Below are 25,553 nucleotides of genomic sequence, written 5' to 3' on the forward strand. Positions count from 1 at the left end.
GCCATCATTTTTGTTAGGGAGGCTGGGACCAGTTCCCTGGCACAGGCTTCCTTACCCTTGCTTGTGTGATCACTGATGAAGTTCTCTTTTAACTTTCCAGCATTCGGGCTTCCACCTACCTCATCCTTTCATGTCCACAGCAATTCAACAAAATAACTTTTCTCAAAGAATAATCTTTCCGACTACTTTGCCATCACCAAAAAAAAATTGTTATCATTGATTACACATTAAAGGGTTTATTTCCTCTTTAAAAAGTATATTTTATTGATTATGCTATTACAGATGTCCCATTTTTTTTCTCCTCTTTATTCCCCACCCCATATGACCCTCGCACCAGCATTTCCCCACCCTTAGGTCATGTCCATGGGTTGTACATATGAGTTCTTTGGCTTCTCCATTTCCGATATAATTCTTAACCTCCTCCTGTCTATTTTGTACCTACCATTTCTGCTTCTTATTCCCTGTACCTTTTCTCCCATTCTCCCCTCTTCACCTCCCCACTGATAACCCTCCATGTGATCTCCACTTCTGTGATTCATTTTCTGTTCTAGCCGTTTGCTTAGTTTTGGGGATTTTTTTTAGGTTCAGTTGTTGACAGTTGTGAGTTTATTGTAATTTTACTGTTCTTAGTTTTGATCTTCTTCTTTTTCTTAGATAAGTCCCTTTAACATTTCATATAATAAAGGCTTGGTAATGATGAACTCCTTTAACTTGACCTTATCTGGGAAGCACTTTATCTGCCCTTCCATCCTAAATGATAGTTTTGCTGGATAGAGCAATCTTGGATGTAGCCTTTCACTACTTGGAATACTTCTTTTCACCCTCTTCTTGTGTGTAAGTCTTCTTTAGAGAAATCAGCTGATAGCCTTATGGGAACTCCTTTGTAGCAAATTCTACCATGTAATTTGCTCCTTTTCTCTTGCTTCATTTAAGATTACCCCTTACCTTAAATTTTGGGTAACTTAATTATGAAGTGCCCTGGTGTGTTCCTCCTTGGATCCAACTTCTTTGGGACTCTCTGAGCCTCCTGGACTTCTTGGAACTCTATTTCCTTTGCCAGATTGGGGAAGTTCTCCTTCATTATGTTCTCAAATAAGTTTTCAATTTCTTGCTCTTCCTGTTCTCCTTCTGGCACCACTATGATTCAGATGTTGGAATGTTTCAAGTTTTTCTGGAGGTTCCTAACCCTCTCCTCATTTTTTTGAATTCCTGTTTCTTCATTCTGCTCCAGTTAAATGTTTATTTCTTCCTTCTGCTCCAGATCATTGGTTTGAGTCCCAGTTTCCTTCCCTTCACTGTTGGTTCCTTGTATATGTTCCTTTATTTCACTTTTCATGGCCTTCACTTTTTCTTCTATTTTATGACCATATTCAACCACTTCTGTGAGCATCCTGATTACCAGTGTTTTGAACTTTGCATCTGATAGGTTGAATATCTCTTTGTCACTTAGTTATTTGTCTGAGTTTTGAACTATTCTTTCATTTGGGCCATATTTCCTTGTCTCAGCAGACCTGTTATGTTGTAAGGGGTGGAGCCTTAGGTATTCATCAGGATGGAGCAACTCACTTCTCTGCATTGTGGCACTGTATGTGGGAGAGAGGTCAGAGAGGGAACAATGCCACTGGCTCGGATCTTGGCTAGCTTTCAGTCACTTCTCATACTACCTACAAGCAAATTGGGCCTTCCTGATGCTGGTTCCCAGGTTGGAGGGCTTTTGTATGTTCTAGAACCCTGTGGGCTTCTCCAACGAACTGCTGTGAGGCTGGGAGTTTCTCCCACCACCGCGTACCCTCACAGGTTTTAGGTTTTGAGGCTTTATTTCCCTGCACTGTAATCCTGGGTTGAGAGGTCTGTCTCACTCCCCAGTTGTTCCTCCCAGTTTTTCTGCACACAAATGTGAGACCACCAGCTGCCACCTTGCCACACATACTCTGCTCTAGCTGCCCATCTCCACCCCTCTTATCAGTCTAGATGAATGTTGCTTCTTTAACTCCTTAGTTGTCAGATGGATTCCATACAGTTTGATTTTCTGGCAGTTCTGGTTATTTTTTGTTTATAAATTTGTTGTTGTCCTTCTTTTGATATTGTGAGGAGGCAAAGTGTATGTACTTATGCCTCCATCTTAGCCAGAAGTCTCTACAGTTCTTTTTATAGCTTCTTATACACAATGATAACTATGACAGGAGTTGTTTAAAGAAATAAAACACAGAAGAGGAGGAACTCTACCATGTGCTAAGAATTGGGTACATAGAACTAAGCTCTGTTTTCTAAACTGGAAGTCTGGTAGGGGTGCAAATATACACAGATGACTAACTGGATGAAAAGCATATGAGGTGATTAGGGGTGGGAGAAGAGCAGTATGGAGGAGGAGCATTATGTACAGTGATATGCTGGTAAGTGATCAACAAATGATCCCCTATCCTCCCCCAAAAGCCCTGATTTATAGTGTTTGCCAATTTCTGTGGTGTAAATACCCCCAACATGGCTGATGTCAAGCTGTCAGTGTAATATCACTGAATGGAGAGTGGGGAGGAGATGTGCACAGCTGGCTTTTGAGAGTCAGTTCAAGCCTGCTCTAGCTCACTGCTGAATTCATGCACAAGGGCAGCAAGTCATGAAACAGAATGGTGTTTGGGGCACTACAGCACTACAGGCTGCTGGAGCCCAAAGACCCAGAGGTGAGGAAGGTGGAATGGGAACAGGGCTGAGCCTGGAGAGGAGGGAGAAAAGACCATGGGAGAGGGCTTTGGCTGAAAGGCTAGAGCTGCACTAGTTTGGCACTGACACATTGCCAGTGAGTGCTTAAAAATGTGTCTGGTCCAAACTGAGATGTGCTAGAAGTATAAACTAACTATACACTGGCTTTTGACAATTTAGCAGAAAAAAAAGAATATAAAAGATCTCATTAATATTTTTATGTTGACTACATGTTAAAATGATAATATTTTGGATATATTGGTTGAGTCACATATTTACAATTAATTGTGTGTTTCTTTTTAGTTTCTAAAATGTGACTATAAGAAAATTCCAAACTACATGTGTGGCTGGCATTATATTTATGTGAGGTATCTTTAGGCCAGAGAATATGGACATTGTTTAGCAGGCTACAGAGAGTCTCAGAAGAGTTTTAAACAGATGTGGTCTGCTTCCCAGAAGCTCCATCTGGTGCTTTGTGGAGTTTGCTGAGGTCAGGCAGGAGGGAGAAACTTGATGGGGTCCAGCCAGAGTGATGTGACTCAATGAAGTCAGGGAAAGTGGGGATGAGGAAGAAAATAGCCTGTTGGGACAAGGTAGCCGATTGGATGTGGGAGGCGAACAGAGGGTGGAGTCAAGGATGATGGTCAGGTTTCTGGCTTGGGCAACTGTCTACATGAGAGTGGTAATAACAGATAAAAGTGCAAGAGGGATAAAGGTTTCTTGGGAGAAGGGAATGAGTTCAGTTTGGGATGTGATGAGTCTGAGGTGAAAGGGAACTTGCCAAGTCCAACAGGCCATTGGGTACAGGGGTCTGGAATCCTGTTGGCACCATCTTAAAAATATATCGCGTTCAATCTCCTACCTCCTGTACTGCCACCACCCTAACCCAAGCCACTATAATAATATCTTAGCTGGATTATTGCTGTAACCTCCTAGCTGGTCACCTTGCTGATGCATCTTCCTGCTTTTTCTCAAGTCTCTATCAACAGCCAGAGTAATCATGTTAAAAGCCACATCAGAACATGGCATGGCTCCCTTCTTAAACTTCCAGTGAATTCCATGGCACCCAGAGTTCATGCCTATCTGTACACTGACCTAAGGCCCTGTGCAACCTGGTACTGTGGTTTTCTTAGCTCCCACTACTCTCCCCCTCAGAGACTGCTCTAACCACACTGGCCTCCTCACTGGTCCTAGAACTCACCAGGAAGCCACCTGCCTTGGGGAGCCTTTGCATCTGGTACCCTTCCCTGGAATTCCTTTGGAGCTGTCTCCCTCATCTTCATCAGGTCTTTACTCTGCTTTCCCCTTCTCTGTGAAGACTTCTGCTCACCCCATATAAAATGACACCCTCACTCTCTCCTGTTCTTACCTTTTTCATCAGCTCTTGTCACTATTAATCATGCTGTAAATGGTACTTATGGTATTTATCATGCTTAATGCCTGCCTTCCTCATTAGATTGTAAGGTCTGTAAGGCAAAAAATAGTGTCTGTTTTCTTCTCTGCCGCATCCCCTGCACCTGGAATAGCTCCTGGCACATAGTAGACACTGGACTAGTATCTGTTGAATGAAGGAATAAACTAGTCTTTCAATGGAGTGAGCACCTGAATCCTAGAAACTGACCTGCTTTTGGAATCCCAGCTCTGCCACTCATCATCGTGACCTAGGGCTGGACATTTATGAGGACAGAGATGAGGACATCTCTGAGTCCTAACTTTCTCATCTACAGAATGGAGAAATTAATAATACCACCTACAAAAGATTGTTGTGAGAAGGCATTTAGTCAAGAAATATTTATGGAACCCCTTCCAGGCACCAGGCACTGTGTTTAATGGGGATTAAATAAGCTAATGTACCGAAGACCTTGACATTGTGTGTGCCATGTTTTAGGTTCTGCTAAACATTAGCATTTACTAAGTAATAACAGGAAGAGGGGGAGGAGCCTTAGGCAGTCAGGAGGGAGGGCTGTGTGAGAAAGATCTGGGAGATGCCGGGCTGGCCCAGGGGGAATGAGCAGAGTGGGAGGGAAGGGAGGAGACCGCTGATCTGCTGAGCCCACAGGGACGAAACCCATGAGGGGGAGCTGGGAAACAAGCTGGACTTTAAAGTCTGGATGGGGGTGGAAGGGGAATTCTGATGTCATCACCAGTACACCAGTGCCAGAATCCTAAAGAACTGCAGACACAGACTTCCCCTGAAGGCACAAGTCAGGAGTCACTCCTGCCAGGAGGAATGATACTATGGGGGGCCCTGCAAGGAGCTGAGGGCTGTGAGAGAAACACAGTAATGTGTCAGGGTCCCTGCCACTTCAGACTGGACTAGGCTTGGACTCTGGAGTCCCGTGCCTCCCTCCTTGAAAAGTCCCATGAAAGAGCCGGAGCCTCATTCTGGTCACCAGTGGACAATGGCTCTTTGTCACCATCAGTAGGTGAGAGCTCTGATGGGGGCAAAAGTCTGAGGGGGTCTCTGCCTGGGAGCATCTCAGATGGCCTGGAGATGAAGGTCAAGACACTAGCGAGTCATGGAGCATGGAGGGCTGGAGGCCCTGCCCTTTCCCTCCAGACCTGGCATGACTCTGGCTCTTGCTGCCCTGGGCATGCCTTGCCCTGGTCTTCCTGGTGGATTTTTCCAGAAGACCTCCGAGGTTGCCTCTCAGCTCCATGACTGGAAGTTTGGAAGATGCCCTCACCTCCACCCTCGGGTCCAGGCCCCAGGGATTAGGGAGCCTGAGAAAGACAGCAGTTATTTCAATGACAGGACCCCTCCAGCTCTTCGGTGCCCGGGAGGTGATTCGTCTCAGAAGTCTTTGTGGTGCTACAATGTCCCCAACATGCCGTAGGGGACTCTACTGTTTTAGGGAATAGAGCAGGGCAGGAAGTCAAACCTTGTTGTGTAGTCACTCACTTTTCACCTGAGTAAAATACAAGCCACAACTGCCAAGCTTACTGCACACTCCTGCTCCACCCCTCAAAAATGCGATAGTCAAGTTGCAGTTTGCCTGGGTTGATGATTAACCAGTGTGGACCATGGGGGCAACCACTTTAAAGACTTTTTATTTACAGCTAATTATAAACTCAAAATAAGATGCAAAAAAAAAAAAAAAAAACAGTTCAAAGAGGTCCTGTGTGCCCTTCGGCCAGCTTCCTCCAGTGGTGGCACAGGCTGTCACAGGATAACATCACAGCCAGGAGAGCGACATTAGCCCAAAGCCCGGGCCTTATTCAGATTCTACTCCCTTTGCACATGAGTTGGTGCCATCTTACCACATGTGTAAATTTGTGTAACAACCAGCACAATCAAGACACAGAACTTCCTGTCACTGAAAAGATAGCCCTTGTGTAACACCCCGTCCCTAGCCCCTGGCTGCTGCGGAGCCTGGAGTGTTCGAGACACATTCTAGACGAGTCTCCTGACACGTATGCAGTCCACATGTGTCTGCGGTGAGTCTATGGTGTGTCCTCCCATCCTCCTCGCAGGTCTTTCATAGAATAGAAGGTTTTAATTTTGATGAAGTACAACTTACCAATTTTTTATTTTATGGCTTGTGCTTTTAGTGTCATTCTTAAGAACTCTTTGCCTTGCCCTACAGCCTAAAGATTTTCTGTTTTATTCTAAAAACCTATCCTTCCTCCATTGAGTATCTTTTGCTCCTTTGTTAAAAATTAGTTGGCTGTATTTATTTGTGTGGATTTATTTGTGGTTTCACTATTTTGGGTAACACTACACCACTTTATATGTGTGTATATACATATATACACATATATGCACATATATATATGTACACATGAAATGTCAATCCATAAACAGTATGTTTTTCCACTTATTTACATCTTCCTTAATTTCTTTTTATCAGCACTTTGTAGTTTTCAGTAGATAAGTCCTGTACATGGTTGCCACATGGCCATTGATAATATATAGAAATACAACTGATTTTTGAATGTTGATTTTGTATCCTGTGGCCTAGCTAATCTATTAGCTCTGGAGGCTGTTTGTTTCTTGCTCATTTGTTTGTTTGTTCATTTTGAATTTGGGGGAGAAGTGTTTTGGTTTTTTTGATTTCTTGGGACTTTCAACATAAGTCATTGTATCATCTGCAAATAAGGGTAGTCTTATTTGTTCCTTTCCACTCTGTATGCCATCATCGGTGGATTATCAACTGTGAGAATCAACCAGGCAAAAAATGTATTTAATCCAAATAGCTTGTTTTCCTGCTCACTTCTAGATTATTTCCCCATATCCACTGTGTTCAGGGAACATAGACTCACTCTTGTACTAGATAAGGCAACTATTAGTAGGAAAACATCTGGAAATAATAAGAAAACACATTGCAAAGCCAAAGGGGGAAGATCTGGGGACTTTTACATCATGCCCACTCGATGAACAAGTCATCAAAGGGTGACTCTGGGTAGTGTTTATTCCCTTAGGTGAGGGCCACCCGGGCCTCAGGGCTGACCTTTTCAAAGCCCACCCAAGGAAATGAGCAACTCTTCTCCCAGTTCTGGCCAAGGTCAGGGACTCCTGAAAGCAGGCTAGGGGTAGGGACTGACCTCTGGGTCTAAGGAGATGATGGAAAGTTGAGGAGGATCGCCCCTCACCCGGGATCCAGATGGGAGTCCAGTGTGCCTGTGAGGGACACCATGGTCTCCTCTGCCTCTGAGCTGACGCATAGCTCCTACAGAGTCCTGCAAGATGTGGTTTTTGGTGTGATCAGAGAAAAGGTAAACAAGATATGCTCTTGTTCCCTATGGTCATGAGTCTGGGTGGTACAGGAACTGTGTCCTTGACACCCCAGAGGCGTCTATGGAGTTGTATAAGCAATGCTGTGTGGACAAAGGGATTCCGTACAATGAGATCTCTGTTTACCCAAACGACTTAGAATTCTCTCATTATAGAGCTATTTATTTTTCTGATGAAGTATTGGGCAATTTGTGGCTGGGATACACTGAAATATTACACTGTGTGTGATGCTTAATCAACACACTTGTTAAAGGCAGACATGGTAAAGAGGTGGAAACAAAGGGAGTGCAGTTCTCGCTGACACATGCTTGCCTTTGGAGAAATTTACTGAGTCTAAAAGAGTTAGATATCTTCATCTGTGTTCTGGGGAGCAAGCGATGAAACACATTTATTAAAGCTAATATCTTAATAATAGTAAATTGAAAGAAAATTTAAAGGCAAAAAATAGTTACTGTTTCTGTGGTCTATACCACGCCATACACAACTTAATACAGTGGTACCTCCGTACTCATTGTTAATTCGCTTTGAAACTCATGTTGAGTGCTGAATCCAACAAGTACCGAATGCTGAAGCATTGTCTCTTGCGGGGCGACAGTGTGACTCACACAAGTTCTAGCAAGTGCAATGAGTCCCGGGCAAGTGCGGAGTGCTGAAACATTTTTTTCTCATCAAAATGCGATGACTACACTGTTTGACAAGTTCTGAACCCAACAGGAACCAAGGTATGACTATTCTTTTATAGCAGTGTTATAACAACGCTGTTTTGACAGTGTCAAAAATGACCCCGCTCGTGGAAGTAGCCAGGAGAGTTTTATCACCGCGCTCCACATCCTGGCAGGATGAGACTCCTCAACCAAATCGAGTAGGTGCTTTATCTCCATTATGTGTAAGACTCACCTCCTTACCTTCCATGTGGATTTCTAGTCCGTGCAGTTCTGCACTCATCTTGTGCCATAACACACTGACCCCCTCCCACTGCTCTCCCCAATACTGACCCGTGAACAGCAAGTAGAGACTCCCCTCTCTGGGAAAACTTCTCGGGGTTTCCAGAGACAAGGAGATGTTAGGATCAGGAGGCAGTCTTCCCTCTGTTCTAGGCTTTTTCTTAGCTAAATAAGACCTGGCCAGAATTCCTAGATCCTCTTCTCCATACCCCAGAAGTCTCTGGACATCAGAAATATACCTGCCCCAGGGTTTCAACTCCACAGCTTCTGCTCTCTCTCTCTCCTTGGCCTCTCATGTTCACTGAGCCCTTCTAGGGACCAACAAGGAATGGCCGTTTAGGATGCCACTTGTGGTGCTTCCAAGGTGAGGCTCCACTGCAGCTGTCCTCCAATGTGAGCTCGAGGGAGCACACACAACCTGGATCTGCCAGAGTCTCCCTTTGCATTTCAAGACAGAGAGCAGTGGCCTGGGGAGGTTTCATAAACAGGTACCCTTCCTACCTCTTCATGTGGACTTTGCCTTCCACCCTCTCTTGCTAGGGCTGTCTCTGTGGAAGGATGCAGTTTTTACCACAAATTGTAAAAGGATTTTTAAAGGTGAGCAGGCTATAGTAGTAGGGAGCTAATCTGGAAGAAATCTCATTTTCAATGGTGAATCTGAAGTTCATTGCACTCTTTTGTTGGGATTTATGAACATCCTTCTTTCATAAAAGTTGACCATGGTGTTCTCTTCACTGTCAAAAATCCCAAAGAGTCACCTAACGTGAGTGGGGGAAATCTATGAACCAAACTCCGAAGCCCCATGCAGCCCTGAGCCAGGACCGTCCCTCACACCAGACCAGACCTGCCTGGAAGAGCTGAGCCAGGAGGACCTAAACTACCTCTTTAGGTTTAGTTAGAATGGAGGTTTTAGGGGGATTTGTTTTCCAAAATAGCTAATGGAAATATACCCATATGACAGATGCTTTCTTGGTTTCTGAAAGAGATAATCTTCTTCTCTTCCAATACCCCAAACCTTGTATTGATTTTTTGAAACCTTCATTCAGTAGAGTTCTGAAGCCAGTGGTCAGTGACCTCATGAATTCACCAGTCTGGTCAAATGATTCTAGAAGGTCTTCTCTCTTAACTTCTGTTTTACATCCAATTTGGAGAAAAAGATGCTTTCATTAGCTCAATTATGTATTCTTTTATTTGTGCAACAAGCACTCACTGGCTCTCTGCTGTGTAACTGACAGGCTAGCTGATGTGGACTGCAGCTTGTGGGGTCTGTGGTGTTATGGGTGAGACGAGACAAATTCACACAAACTATCAAGTCCTGTGGAGGAAAAGGGATGGCATAGCCACTCTCTCAAGGGGAGAGCACATCGACACTTGCCTTGACAAGCTTTTACTGCTTTTCTGGGCACATTATGTTGAGGACAATCCTCATTTACTATGCACAGATTCTCTTCAGGTGGCTACCTTTTACAGAAAACAAAGGAGAGGATGCCACTAATCACATCACGGAAGAAGGATATTTGCAAATGCAAAGGGAAAAGTGGTTGAACTGGTTACACTCATCCTTGGAAGTTTTAGTATAGATTTTAGGAAGTTACTTTAAAGATATATTGTAAATGTTTGCTACCTCAATTCAACGTGAGGGACTTTTAGCAAAAAGCAACACTCAAAGCAGCCTAGGTACAATGCAGGCCTGATTCCTCGCAGGAGAATCTATCCATGGGTATGGGTCCTGTGTATCAGTCCTTGCTTGCCACTGGCCACGCAGAACGGCCTCCTATAGCTAGCTATGATGAATAAGACACTGCTGCCATCATCAAAAGGCTCGCAGTCTACATTGAAGCCAGATAAAGGCACAGTCATGCTACATGGCAGGTTATAGGTGCTAGAATGAAGGAAGCATTGGGTGATATGAAAAAGGACCTCAATTTAAAAGGGTTATATACTGAGTTAGTTGATACTAAAATTGGGTTTTATGAGAGTACAGGAGTTGGCTCTGAAGATTGCAGTGAGAGAAGGCTTCGGGACAGAGACAAAGTTTGCGTCACAGAGAGTGGCCAACCGAGGAGCTTTATGGGTTCAGCTCAGCTGGAGTACAGGCAGATTAGGGAGGATAATAGAAAACAAGATAAGGTTGGAAATGTATTAGGTTTCTCCAGAGAAAAAGACCAATCAGATATATAAAATATTTATTATGTATAATATATAAAGAGATTTAGTATTTTATTTATTTATTTATTTTTAAAGATTTTATTTATTTATTTTTAGGGAGGGAGGGGAGGGAGAGAGAGAGAGAGAGTGAGAGAGAGAAACATCAATGTGCGGTTGCTGGGGGTTATGACCTACAACCCAGGAATGTACCCTGGCTGGGAATCGAACCTGGGACACTTTGGCTCCCAGCCCGCGCTCAATCCACTGAGCTACGCCAGCCAGGGCTAGAGATTTAGTATTTTAAAATTTGGCTCACATGATGATGAGGCTGGCAAGTGCCAAGATCTGCTGGGTGATTCGTGAAGCTGAAGACCCAAGAGAGCTGATGGTGTAGTTCGCATGAAGGCTAACAGGCTCCAGGCCCAGGAAGACTCAATGTTCCAGCTCAAGCCTGAAGACAGGAAAAAAATCCAGTGCCCTCTGCTGAAGGTAGTCAAGCAGGAAGGACTTCTTTTTTACTTGGGAGAGGATCAGTTTTGTTCTGTTCAGACCTTCAGCTGATTGGATGAGGCCCACCAGAACTAGAGAGGGCAATCTGCTTTACTCAATTCACCCATGGAAATGTTAATCTCATTCAGAAACACCCTCATAGAAACACCCAGAATAATTTTCAGCCAAATATCTGGGCACTCTGTGGTCCAGGCAAATTCACACATTAAATTAATCATCATAGAAACATAGGCATGGACCAGTGAGAGACCATTTCCAAAAAAGTATGAAGTTCTGGGGCCAACTTTTGATTACCTTCTCAAGGAAGATCAGCTTTTCTTATCTGCCACTTCAAGGGTAGTAGGTTGAGAAAATGTTCATTTTTACCCTTTTTAAAATCTGAATGTCTTCTTTATACGGTAATGGATATCACTTACTGTGCATTTACAACGTGCCAGCTGCTCAGCAAACATCTCACCGAATCCTCTCACTAACCCTCCTCCCCACTAAGTTTGCACTCAAGGAGGGGACACTGGTGCCATCTAAGTGTGAAGAAACCGAGGTGCAAAGGGGGGTGTACTCATCAATGGTTACAGGGCCTGGGCACAGTAGGTGCTCAGTAAAAGTTTGTTGAATGATGTTGAGCCTCTTATTAAAGGCCATACAACTACAAAATGGCTAAAGTAATTTTCCAAACCAGTTCATTTGACCCCAAAGCCAAGGGACTTTAGAAAAAGCTAGTGAGCATAGGCAAGGAAGAAAATATGTCTTGGAGTTTGGACAGTCAGACCTCTGGTATTTTGTCTGATTCCTACATGCAGTAGGCCAACATGACCCAGCCTAAAAAATCCTGATAATTCCAACAAAGCCCATCAGCCTCTAGTGTGTCTCCTGGAAAGTGGTCTTGAGCAACCGAAGCACACACGTTGGCAGACATTATTGGCACTGGCTCAGGTTAACCTGGGAGTGCAGCAGCCCTAGCCCCGGCATGCTTGTGAGCATAATTTTCTCCCTGTTGGTAATTCATATTCAGCATGCTTTGGTAATAGCTACAAAGATGGGGACAATGTATGTTTCGAAGCTGTTTGGTCTCCCTTTGATTAACAGTTTTCAGTTGGAGGGGTGAAGGTGAAGGAGGAAGGTTGACTATTGATTTCACAGAAATTATGCTTTTCAGCCTCAGTGAGATGAGGAGCTAAGGAGTGAGATGAGGTTTGTTGAGGAGCTAAGACTCTTCCTAGTATGCTACCAGCAGTGTTTGGAAGCATGTTGAGTCTCAGAGGCCACGTGGTGCATTTTGAGGCTCCTCTGCAGTGATTTATGACTTAGAAAGATACTTACGCCCTATCCCAAGGTTCAGCCGAGGGCAGCTTTCCACCAGCTGGACTGGAGCATTCCTGCTGTCTCCCTTCCCCTCCTCCCTGCCCTGCGCCCTTCCAAGGCTGCGGGGAAACTGTTTTTCATCTTAAAGAAAATCTGTGGAATGATTTTAAAGGGGAAATTTTGCTATTTCATCTAAATTTGCCAAAATTGATAAGGAGATCTCAAAAAGGGAAATGTGGTTCTTTCTATTACTTCAGACAATTGGTGGTGAACAGTGAGAAAGGAAGAAAGGTGGGATGAGGTTAAGAAGGAAGATTCATCCAGGCAGAGGCCCAGGGAAAGGCCCTATTATCTGAACCCACATGAGTCATGTTACAAAAGAAAGGCCAGCGGTTGTTCCTGGGAAGGGTGTGTTGACCTCCAATCTAAAACCAGAAAGTGAGCCAGAGCCTTCCTCTGGGGTCATATCTCTTCAGGATGTCATATCCACAGTGGTGTTCCCCCTTCAGATCACAGCTGGAAGAGGGTCTTGCCTCTTCTTAGCACCATTACTGCTGCCACCCTCATCCACACTGCTGTCACCTCTCCCCTGCGCTGTTGCAAAAACCTGATTCCTGACCTCCCTACGGCCTGTTGTCCACACAGCAGCCCGGGGGACCTGTTATGAGTCACACTACGTCTCTCCTCTGCTCCAATGCTTCCCATGTCCCCCCACATCACTCAGAGGAAACATAGTCCTTACATGCTCTTTGGGGTCTGACCACTCCCTTCCCCACCGACCTCCTCTCCTAACCCCAGATAGAGCCCAAGGCCAAGGCCCAGTCTTCACTTTCCAGAATTAGGTTGGATGTTAAGTGTTCTCCCCTCAGTATGTTCCTCCTAGGAAAACCTCTGACCTCTCTTGCACCTCCTTTGTCTTCCAGTCTCATCATGTTGTAGGCAATAGACCCATTTCCACTAGCCTTGCTCTCTCTTTGCTCACTCTACTCCAGTCACATCAGTGCCATCGCTCTTTCTAGGACACACCAGGGCATTTCCACTTGCTTCTCTCACTGCCTGGAATGCTCTTCCCCCAGATAGCTGCGTGGCCCCCTTAGTCCTTTAGGTTCTGCTCGAACGGTCTCTCTTAGGGGGGCCTTCCCTGACTGTGCCCTCCCTCCACTCCTTCTTGATCTATTTTTCTCATTAGCACTTGTTATGACCCAATATGCTATGTATTTTATTTATTATATTTTACCGGTCTATGGAGTAGGAATTTTTTTTTGTCTGTTTTGCTCATTGTCATATCCCTGGTGCTTAGAATCATACTTTGCACTGCCTAAATGCACATTGTGTATTTGCTGAGTGAAGAAATGAGTGAATGAAGCATTAATGAACAATGAAAAGACAGCCAGCCTTGAGCTGTAGGTGCATGATGTGGAAGGCATACTGTCCTAAAGAAACTCACAGTCCATTTGGGAAACCAGTGCTAAGAGCACAGGGAGTTCCATTGTGTTTTTACTGTGAGACACAGAGGCTCACTCAAGAACGCTCTCAAAAGCTGGAGTTGGTGTTAAGGACCTCTGGGGTCACTAACCCGGGTCCAAGAACCAGCAAGGCAGCAGCAGGAGCCACAGGCAGCACCAGCAGCCTCTTCCCCTTTTCTCCCACAGTTCCCCTATCTTGCAGAGTCTCTGGCCCATCTCCAAGGTCCTGATTTATTCTCGCCTGCCAAGCTGCCCATCCCATTTCTCACTCTCTTGTCTAGATCCCCCAAAAGCTTCTCTGCCTCACATTCACCATCCCCTTGTTGGGCAGAGCCCCTCACACCTAGTGGGTCACCAGGCCCACCCAAAGGTGAGCTGCCCTTGGCAAGTACTCACTCTTAGAACAGCTTTGCTGTAGTTCCTTGAGCAGGGACCCCCGCCAAGTTCAGATGTGAATAATACAAGACTGTTTGAAATTTTTTGAATTTTTGCATGGACTACTTATAATTACAGGAGAATTTAAAGTGTGGATAGGAAAAATAACCTAAAATCTTAACCATTACCAACATCTTGGAATTCCCTTTTCCTTGCACACTTATATATGTTTAACCCTTTTATAAACACTATACCTAGTATGCATATTATTTTATGTTTTTATCAGTTATTAACCATATTGCATGAACATCACTCTACATTGTATCTAGAGATATACTGGCATTTAATTATTGAAAGTGTTTAATTTTATGGATATGTTATAACTTATTCAATCAATTCCCTATTCTTGAATCCTTAGACTATACCCAGTTTTTATATTATAAAAATTGTTGAAGGAATAGTTTTTAAATAAATCTATTATTACTTTCTTAGCATTAATTCCTAGAAGCACAATTTGTGAGTTAAAGGGCATAAACATTTAAAAGAATAATAGCTGACATTTCCTGAGCACTTACTGCAGACCAGAGACATCACATGTGACAGTCACCACACGCTGACGCAGTCAACACCCGTGCGCCACTTTCAGGTGAGGACAGAGGCACCAGGTAACCTGCCGAAGGCCCCACAGCGGGAACGTGGCAGAAACAGGACTTGAGGGCAGTGACTGTGGCCCATGGCCTTTAGCTTCTACATGGTGCTGTCTGCCTGAGTAGGAGAACAGCTTTGTAAAAGGGTCAGGACCATTGGGCCTTGAAGGAAGGCAGCCTGCCACAAGCAGGACTTTAACCCAAAAGGCCATGTGCTCCCAGTGGGCAGGCCAGTGGCTACTGATAGACACTTTCACTTATTTAACACTTGGCATCACAAGGGCCCCCAATTAATAATAACATCCCCCACTGGTGACTTTGGGTGCAGCTAGGATGTTTAGTTTGTACCCTTTCATGGTGGAATTGCTTGCTGCCCTCTTGAGTGCAGCCAATTGCCTCTTGGCAGAGAAAATGCTGCCTTTGCTCATGCAAGGACTGACAATTTGGCCAGAGAGACTGCTCATTTATCCCAGTACCTGTGTTTCTGCAGAATTGCTGGTCTGTAGCTAAACATTACAAAAACCCTCAACACAAGAGTTAAAAGTCCTACCTCAGGTGATAAAAGGAACGTGAATGAGTAAAAGGGGGCTGGGAGTGATTCTCCATGAGCAGGAAGGGTGGGCGGCAGGTGGCCGTCGCTGGCCATTTGATGGTGGTTGAGTCACACAGTGGCGAGGTGTGTGCTTGGGCCAGGACAATAGGTCTAGACTTCCTGAAAAAATAGCAGCTGCAGGACTAGGTGTGGCCCAGAGGGGCAAACACACCCTTTCACCGGTAGACAGTTTATAACAATGAGAGTGCACTCGGTTTCCTTATCGGTGCAGAGACCACATGTCCCCAGTTGAGAACTGGTACCAGTGGTCTGACACATAGCTGTCTTGTGAGTCGGAGCATCTAGAGGACCGTTTCTGGGACACCCAGGGAAGCACGCAGCCCAGCTAGAGAGGATCTGAGCACTTGACACTGAGAATTCTGACCCCTCCATATTTTTTAACTACATTATAGATTTGTACTTTGAGATACTTAGATAAAAAATATAACTTTATTTTATAAGTGTGCACTGAAAGAACACACATTAGGCTTGTCTTTGTTCCTCACCCAGTTTCCTCGAGCAGAGCTCCCCTCTCTGGTGTGGAGAACAGAGACCAGACAGCAGATCCCTGAGAAAACATTCTGCCCCAAGTTTCGATTTACTTGTCCCTCACCTTCACTCTACCAGGGTTTTCAAACCTGCTGCATTTTCTCAGCCACGTGGCTAGATTCCTACAGTGGGCACTGTTAGGTTGCCTCGCCATGTGGGCTTGGTGCTCACCCTGCTTCCTAGCAGAACCCCAGTTCCATGCAGTGCCCCCTCCTTGGCCAGGCCCCTGTGCTTCCAGGTGGGCTGAGACCATCAGCAGCTTACACAGGTCGGGTCTTAATGAAGTTAAGCCAATCTGAATGACCCTGTTCCTCTTGCTGGTAATAGATTAAGTCTGATACCATTCTGACCAGTAAGAAATAAACAGAACCTGCTGGAGAAAGATTCATTTTGCTTAAAAATAGACACAGGGAGCCCTGGCCATATGGCTTAGTTGTTTGGATTATCATCCCATATACCCAAAGGTTACAAGTTCAATTCCCAGTCACAGCACATACCCATCAATGTTTCTTTATCGTTCTCTCTCTTTTTCTGCCCCTTCCTCTCTCTCTAAAATCAATAAACATGTCCTCAGGTGAAGAATAAAAAAGAAATAAATAAAATATAGACATGGGGATATTTCTTTTAACATTTTTGTGTTTCCTTGTGATACTTAGAGTCATGGCTGTCATTTTATAACCACAAGTTATAACCTAAGGACAAGCCAGTGGACTTGCTGTGAGAATGGCAAAGCAGAAGAGTGGAGAGAAGCTGGGTTCTTGATGATGTCACTAACTTGGGAACCATCCTGTCACAGGGCTTTTTGTTACATAAAATAAGAAATTTTTCTTGTTGTATAAGGCTTTTTAATTCAAGATTTTTGGTTTTTTTAAACCAAACATTCTAATATAACCTCCCCACATTGTTTTCACACTTGTGACCAGCACTAGGTGATGTTACAAGCATCTAGCATCTCCTCACCACCTCCTATTCTGCCAGGAAAAACATTCTAAAAAGAATCCTGGCTATGGGTACAAATAAAACAGTATTTTAGCACACTCTTGACAAGAAAAAATTCTGAGACATTGTAAATTAAAGTTACAGTGGCTGCAGAGTGAGATAGAAACAGAACAGCCCATTAGTAGCTGCAGACCAGCTCTGACAGAAGACTGCTCACATTCCTAGCCATCTGCTGCAACATGGAATTAACTTCCAAGTGGCTATTCCTTTGATTGTCTGAAAGAGAGAATAGTCAGGTACCACAGAACCCCAGGAGCCTCCATTTCTTATTTACACATGAACTTTCCACTCTGCTGCCCACAGCTAATCCACAGGAGCAGACGCCTCTTCCTTGCACACTGCTGCCCCTGTTTCAGAACCAGCCTCACATCACCTTCTCCCATCCCCTTTGTGAACAGCTAATGTAAATCTCTTCAGAATGGCTAACATCTTTCTTCCCCCTATGTGATGTATGAAAATGCTTGCAAAATTCCAGGTGATGGGCACATTTTCCTACCTACCTAGCATGCTGCTGCTTGTTTAGACTCCGTACTCCAAAACCTGCTTTCTTCTTCTTCTTCTTCTTCTTCTTCTTCTTCTTCTTCTTCGTCTTCGTCTTCGTCTTCGTCTTCGTCTTCGTCTTCGTCTTCGTCTTCGTCTTCTCCTTCTCCTTCTCCTCCTCCTCCTTCCTCTTCCTCTTCCTCTTCTTCCTTCTTCTTCTTCCTTCTTCTTCTTTCCTTCTTCCTTCTTCTTCCTCCTTCTTCTTCCTCCTCCTTCTTCTTCCTTCTTCTTCTTCTTCTTCTTCTCCTTCTTCTTCTCCTTCTTCCTTCTCCTTCTTCTTCCTCCTTCTCCTTCCTCCTTCTTCCTTCTTCTCCTTCCTTCTTCTTCCTTCCTTTTTTTTTTTTTTTTTTTTGCTAGCAACAGCCTAATAAACCCTTTCTTTTCAAAAGATGTTCAGCCATGGAAGTTAAATTTTTTTGTTTAATATCCTGCTGGAGGTAAAAGTGGTGGAAGTTGATTTATAAATACTCCCAAGTCAGCCAAAGTAGTTCTGAGAATTGGGTTTATTTCCTGATGCCTCTGACTAAGAATCCTATAGAAATCAACCTACTCTATTGAGTATTGCTCTTCTCAATATCTGTCAATAATAGTGACAACCTCAGCTCTTTGCCAGTCTTGCTTCTAACTTGGATCATCTTTCTTTGACTTATAAGTCTCTGTTCACTACATTACCAAAAGGGCCTCAATTACAAATAATTTTTTGCTGCTGAAAAACAGTCAATATTGTAGGTTTGGCCTCATATTCTTTTAGCAAAATGTCTCTCTTCTTGCCAGAAGAAGGCTCTGAATTAAAGATTCTTCAAATGTAAAGACAGAGGTATGAGATGTTTAAAACTATGGGATGGAAATGCCCCTTGTATTGTGGAAATAGCTGTAACTTAAATAGATGTGAGGGGAAAAATCATTTATTCCCACTCTGGCTTTAAGTTTGGCTGTTTGATCTTTAGCAGTTTGCCTATATTCTATTGGCCTCAGTTTTCTTCTATGGAACACAGGACTAAAACTGTCTATTTCATAAGCCATTGTACAGAAGAAATGAAATGACACATATGAAATCAGAAAAGGAAGAGAAAGTGTGCCCAGTAAGTTTCCTGGGCTCCTGGTTCACATTGCTGGAGACTTCTCCAGCTTCTCAGTTGGAGTAAGGGCCACAAACACTCACTGTCATCTCTATTTAAAGGTAAGACTAATGTCTGCTAACTAGTATCTCCCCTTTTCCTTACTGCTTCAGAAGCATGGTAGTGTGTTCAAAGAGATAAACAGAAGCTCAGACTCCCATTACTACTGGGAAACACTCTTTTCAAAAACCTCAGCAGTTTCAACTACACCACTGTGTTGAAAGAGTTGCAAGAAAATATAGGTGTGGAATTAGTGGTTGTTAGTAGATTGAAAAGAATAAATACAACTGACCCATGGACAAAAACAACAGTGGGGAGGATTGAATGCAGGAGCAGGGTGGTGATGGGGTTGGTAGGGCCGGGGAGTTTAATGGGGGGCAAATGGGGACAGCTGTAATTGAACAACAATAAAAAAATTAAATAAAACAATTTTTAAAAATAATAAATACAACCAAATAGGACTGTAGTATATAGTTGATATCATAGAGGATAGAGATAGAGAATAGAGAGACCTTCACTCTAACAGAGAGCTCTCACTAACAAATGAGATGATTCAAGGTCGTTATAGTATCGAAACCTCAGACTACAATGTGGGGGAAATGGCTGCATGTGTATTACCATAAGCTGTAATCACTCAGCCTTGACAGAGTTAATGACTCAGCAATGGTAAAATGGAGCAATTAGCCATGAGCAAACCAACTAGTCAGAAGGTATCTGTTTAAATAACAAACACATGCTTTTATCACCTTTTTTTTTCACAAATTGTTGTCTAGGAAGGTGTTATCCACACCTCAGTGGGCAGAATTAGAATCAATGTCTTTTACAATTATTGAAAAATGTAACTATGTATTTTTAAACTGTGTTAGCAATGAATGAGCATTTCACATATAACATATATGTGTATATGTTATAACACACTAAACATATCAATGTGCACCTAGGTACTGGGTCTTTACCATACACAATATCCTATACAAGATGACCAATGACATAGAATGAACAAAATATATTGCCAGATCACCATTATGTTTAGGAATGCACAACTGACTCTTGAACAACAAAGGTTTGTGCTGTGTGGGTAGCACAGATTTCTTTCCAATAAATACAGTCAGCCCTTCATATCTGCAGATTTCACATCCATAGCTGCAACCAGCTATGGACAGAAAACCATACTTTTCACATTGCCAACCTCAGATTCCCAATCACTGATTGCAAATACTGTTTTCTGATCCGAGGATGGTTGAAACTGTGGATGCGTAGAGCTGGCTATAGTTAAGTTTAGGAAGAGTCAACAAAAACATGGATTTTGGACTATGTGGTAGTCAGAGCCCCTACCCCCCACATTGTTCAAAGGTCACATGTATATGGACTAGTCACTATAGAAATGGGTTATTGCTTTGGATTTTGACTAAAAGTCTGAGGTAAAATAAGAAAACCAAGTACGGAGCATAATCTGTTTTGCTGCTATAAAGCTAATTTCCTTTGTGTTTAATCCAGAAATTAAAGTAAAACATATTACTTATTAGCCAACTATTATGTGCCCAGCACACTAAATATTATATATGTAATTAAAGATGGTCATTGTACTCCAAGGATGTATAATCCTGTATTGAGAAAAAAGGCACAAAATGGTCAAAGGGCCATTTTACATATAACCCAGTACCATTTTTGTGGTTCAGGCTTTGAGAGCAACATATATTTTAAAAATGTAGAGACTAGTGTGGGTGGGAAAAGAGAGGCCAGCTTCTAACACCAGGAGCCCGGGCAGAGCTTTTGGGGTGGGGCCAGACCACAGGGAGTCCTACTCTTGGACATCTTTCCCTGCCCTGTCGTCCCTACCTGCCTAACAGCCTTATTTTCATAATGCTTCCTCTGACATCATCATCTTCTTACACAACCAATGTTCAAAATATCTGTAAAAATTCTCTTCCTTTCCTTCCTGAGTAATATATTATGTGTATTATATTATATTACATATACTAAGTTGATATGTCAGTGAATTTCAAAGATTATTGAGATTATTTTCAATTTTTCTATCTTTTTTTTTCTAAGTGCCTCTTTTGGATGATTTTTATGAACCTGTTTTCAAGTTTCCTGATTCTTCTGTTATGTCTAAGCCAATCGTAATTCTCTCCAATGAATTTTTTCACTGTAGTTTTTTTCAATTGTAGGATTTCCATTTGCCTCTTTTTAAAAGTTTCCACTTCTCAAATTTTCCACCTCTTTATTCACTATATCCAGTTTTTCTTCCAGTTTTTCTGTAGACCTTTAACATTGCCATGATAGTTGTTTTAAGGTCCTTGTCTATTAATTTCAAATCTCAGTCATTTGTGACCATTCTATTTGCTAATGTTTTTCTTGATGATATATCACATTTTCTGCTGCATTGCATAGCTAGTAATTTTTTGTTATATATTGGACATGTGGCATCAAATTGTAGATCCTGGAATCTGTTCTATATTTCTGAAGAGTTTTGCAATTTTTCTAGTAGATACCTTAGATCACTTCCATTGAGGAGGTTTGATTTTACTTTTGACTAGGGTTTGTCTATTTCAGTTTCTGTCTTTATCCTAGAGCATATCCCTTAGTTCTGGAACACAATCTTTATTCCTAAACTGTGGATTTTCTAATGTTCTAGTGAACATCCAGATATTTATCAAGTTCGTCTAACTTGGCAAGACTCACTTCAAACTCTATCTCCCCTGTGGTGGGCATTAGCATAAAATTCTGCTCAGTTTTCAGCCTTCTAGCTATTTTTCCCCTGAGCCCTTGATGTTTCACACACATGCATAACTTAGAGGTCTTCAAATGATTTGAGAGCATGTTAATACACATACTTTGGGCTTGTCCTTCTCTGGCTCTTTCCCTTTCCAACTAGTCTAGAAATCCCACCCTCGGCCCTCTGACTTCTCAGACCAATAAGATAGTAGATCTTTGTGTCAGAGTCAGCTACAGATTCCAAAGTGGAGAGTGCCCTCAGAGGAAAAGCTCTATGAATATAAATCATTTCCAGTCTGGTTCTCTGCTTTTAAAGGTTCTCTCTCCTCTGGTTTCTGTCTGTTTTTTATCTGAGTCCAGTGCTTCAATAGTTGTTTTTGTTTTTCCTTCTTCCTTCAGAGTTTATACCTGTTACTTGCTGGAGAGTTAGTTCAATAGAAGCCACCCAGCTATTACCAGAATCAAGCTTTGCATTTGATTTAAGTTGCAAATATTCTTGCCACTTAATATTTATGTTTATATTTTGCTTAGGATGATTTTTTTCCCATGCAGAATTTTTTCCCTTTATATATTTGAATTTACCAACTTTTTTGTTTATGACTTCTAAATTTTGAGTCTTAATTAGAAGAGACTTTCCCACTTCAATATTATACTGGAATTCATCCATTGTCTCCTACTAAATGCTCAATATTTTTATTTTCTACATCAAACTTTTTGATCACTTTGGATAACAGATTTGTAGTATGGATCATATTTTTTTCCAGCTTTTTGTCACAGCACCATTATCAAGAAACTTTTATTTCTCACTATTAATGAATTTTATCTATATTATGTACTACATTCCTGAATGTATTTTGACCTATTTTTTGTATGTCTATTTGTGCACCAGCACTGCAGTTTTTAAGTTATCAAAGAGTTACAGTGTTTTTATATCTGATATGGTTGGCCTTCTACACTGCTATTTTTTAGACTTTATATGGCCAACCTCAATCACTTATTTTCCATTTAAAGTTTACCATAAGCTTGTAGAAAATACAGCCACTTTTAAGAGAATCACATAAAATTTGGAAAATATCTTTATTATGTTAATCTTACTATTCAGAAAACATAATGTTTTTTCTCTTGTTTAGATTTTAATATGAGTTCTTACACAGTACATTAAAGTTTTGTTCATGTACATATTTCTTATGTTCATTTATAGGTATTTTGACTTTTTGTTATATTCTCATTAATCATTAGTAGTAAATTAGAAAACCTACTCAAAGTGACTTAAGTTTCCCATTCATATTTCTAATTTCAGCCAACAGCTATGAAATAAGAATGAGTAAAACTCTACAGAATATTCAAGATGATTTTAACAATGCCATTTTAGTGAATACATCAAAGCTAAGTCCTCAACAAGCTGGCACCAAGGAGATATTTACATTTTTACCTAAGCTTTTCATAAATGAACCTGAACATCCACTTGACGGAGAGACACAAGGAAGCCACAGAGTTTATGTGGCAATACGAACCACAGATAAGAATTCCTTGGAATCTGCAGTATCTAACATTGCCCAGGTGTCACTGTTTGTTCCCCACAATTCTGCTCCAGTACTTGCCAGAGATCGTCTTATCTTGAAAGGAACTTTAACGGCAATGGTTTTCATAGGAATCATTTGTGTCACTATAGTTGTAACACACTGTATTTTAAATAAGAAGAAAAAAGCAGATAGAAATGAGAATGGAGCAAAATTACTATGAACAAATGCAGAGGTCCTTCCTTCTTAGATATAATACCCATGCCCTTTGCACTTCACAAAAACATACCAATAAAAACAAATTAACATCAAACTGTTAAAAAGTTCTTTGAATTTTTGCATAATAAAGATATTTTTACATAATAGATAGACAAAAATTATTTTATAACAAAAATTTTGAAAGGAAATTAGAAAATTCTGAAGCTCAGGCAATAGACAAAATTATAAAAATTATTCTCCAAGGTAATGTCTTTAAAGGAAAAAAGACAAAGTCAATGTTGAATCAAAGACTCAAGAAAAGTTTCTTGTATTGAAGAGAAAAAATAGTCCCAAGAAGAGAAGAGGAGTTAGGTCTGAATCATATATTATAACTGTCTCTATGAAACAATTGTTTGATTACTTTGATTAATTTTTCATTCTCTTTATCTGTTCAGAACAGATTGTTATGACTAAAGATCAATCTACATTTTTATATATGATGGCTCTGTGGTAAAATTCTTTACCTCTAGCCATTTGGTTAACTATATTACAGACCAAACCCCACCACTGATGCTCAAAGAGATCTTTGTTCACTGTAAGAGTTAACCTTAAAATGTGGGTATTATCCTTTCCCCCAGCACCAATTTTGTAACAGAAGTATACTGAATTTATTGTTTATTGTTTCTACTCTCATCAAAGTAGCTTTCCAAATTATTGTCTTGGGTGAAATTCAGTGTAAATGGTTATAACTCATAAGGCTTTGAGTAAAAAATAAAAGACATAGTTCTAAACATATTTTAAAACATCCATAGGCTATCCAGGTTTATTCAATTTTAATCCAAGAAGAGGTCACAGGGTAAAGAGTGACCTTTGGAAATGATTAGCTGATTCTATTTTTTTGTTTAACTAAGACTCTAGGAATCCTTTCTTGATCAAGGGTTATTTCTCTACAGGGGTGGGGAACAAATTGAGAGAGTGAAGCATAGGTCACAAGAAAATAAAAATCATCTTTTATCTAATTGTACTTCTCTTATTTTTTAAAAAAGATTACTGAGCAATAGAATTATTTGCTTTGTATATTAAAGGACTGAAAACTTTGTTGGGTAAATAGAAACAATAATCTGGGCTTTTTACAATCAGGACCAAATAAAAGTGAAAATTAGATTAAGTTTTGGAGAAAGGAGGAAATTGTGGCAAATTGGGACAAGAAAAAGCAACAGAGAGGGTGAAGACTTAAGTAAGGATCAGAGCAGAACTAGGGAGAGAAATACTAACAAATCTCTCTACTGAGGCTGCCTCCTTGCAGTCCATCCTACATCCCAGGTCTGGCCTACTACATTTTAAGTCCCACAGAGCCTAAATTTTTACAGAGGGTGCTTTTAAGTACCCAGGTGGCAGTCAGTCTGTCCTCCCTCTAATGCCATGACACCTGCCAACCCAGGAATTGCTTCTCTGTAGTTTCAATAGGCTGGTAAAATCCTGAGATGGAGGTAGGCTTTAAGTTCTCAAATGCTTTCCTCATTTTACAGATAGGAAAATGGAGGCTTAAGTGAGTAACCGAAAGCACTATGCTGCTCAATGGCAGAGCTACAGAGGAGCACAGCCAGGTTCTCGTGCTGCTCCTTCACTCTCGTGTTTTTAAGAAAGTGTAGAAAAATGCTGGGGATTATGCCTAGAAATATTTAACTCTTTCAAAATCAATTAGTGGGAGAACAGTTTTGGCTTTAAGGAGCTATGCTGGGGTTTTTTCTTTTCCATCTTGTAGGTGCAGAAATGGAAAAAAATGGACTGAAGTGTACAGATTAGTGAACTGGAAGAGGCAAAACTTCAAAGAGATAAAAAGATTGGAAGAGATAAAAATGCTAAGTAACAAACTAAAATATACTATAGCAGGGGAGGGAGGATGGTGGTGTCAAGTGCAGAGGGAAAACAATATCCAGTGGTTGTGAGGGAGTGAAGCATTCGAGAACAAAATAAATATGAAGTAAATGTGGAAAGATTTTGATTTAGAGAAAAAAAGTTAGATTTCAATAGGAGGGAGATTGAAGCAGGAGGCAGGAGATTTTTAGGGAATGAGTTATACAGCCTAGGTGCCGAGCAAATTGCTGTCTATGTGTGTGCTCTTGACTGCTCCCAAAGTGCCTCTCCATCTGTGTGTTAGTACCAGAGAGTCACAAAAAAATGCTTTATTTGCTTTAGGGTTTGCTTTCTACCATAATGTAATGATTTCTGGAAGAACTGATCCCTAAATAATAGCATTCATTTAAAACAATGTGACATATCCAGCTGCAGTAGTGGAAGAGCTGCTCGTATCAAACTAATCCTTCTGCTGATAGCAGTTATAATTCTAGAAAAAATATAAACACACTCTTGGAAGGCACCGGACACTAACAAAAGCAGGTAGAAACTGAAGGAGATACAGCTTTTGGAAAAAGGCAAGGAATCTAGGTGATATCCACATTTAATCAGCTTTGCCCCCTACAGGCTTTCCCAGG

At 41.7% G+C, this 25,553-nt stretch overlaps 1 protein-coding gene across 3 annotated transcripts in view; it reads left to right on the top strand.

The window, feature by feature from the left end:
- Nucleotides 1-23,173, top strand: part of CLCA2 (chloride channel accessory 2) — a 50,204-nt gene extending 27,031 nt beyond the window's left edge. For all 3 annotated transcript variants that reach the window (XM_028513338.2, XM_036026378.1, XM_036026379.1), the window contains one exon: nucleotides 22,641-23,173. In XM_028513338.2, the coding sequence (XP_028369139.1) occupies nucleotides 22,641-23,083 (443 nt within the window). In that variant the 3' untranslated portion in view covers nucleotides 23,084-23,173. The remainder of the gene's footprint in view (nucleotides 1-22,640) is intronic.
- The last annotated feature ends 2,380 nt before the right edge of the window (nucleotides 23,174-25,553 follow it).

Source organism: Phyllostomus discolor, chromosome 5 (assembly GCF_004126475.2).
Source record: "Phyllostomus discolor isolate MPI-MPIP mPhyDis1 chromosome 5, mPhyDis1.pri.v3, whole genome shotgun sequence".
In the NCBI taxonomy this organism is placed as follows: Eukaryota; Metazoa; Chordata; class Mammalia; order Chiroptera; family Phyllostomidae; genus Phyllostomus; species Phyllostomus discolor.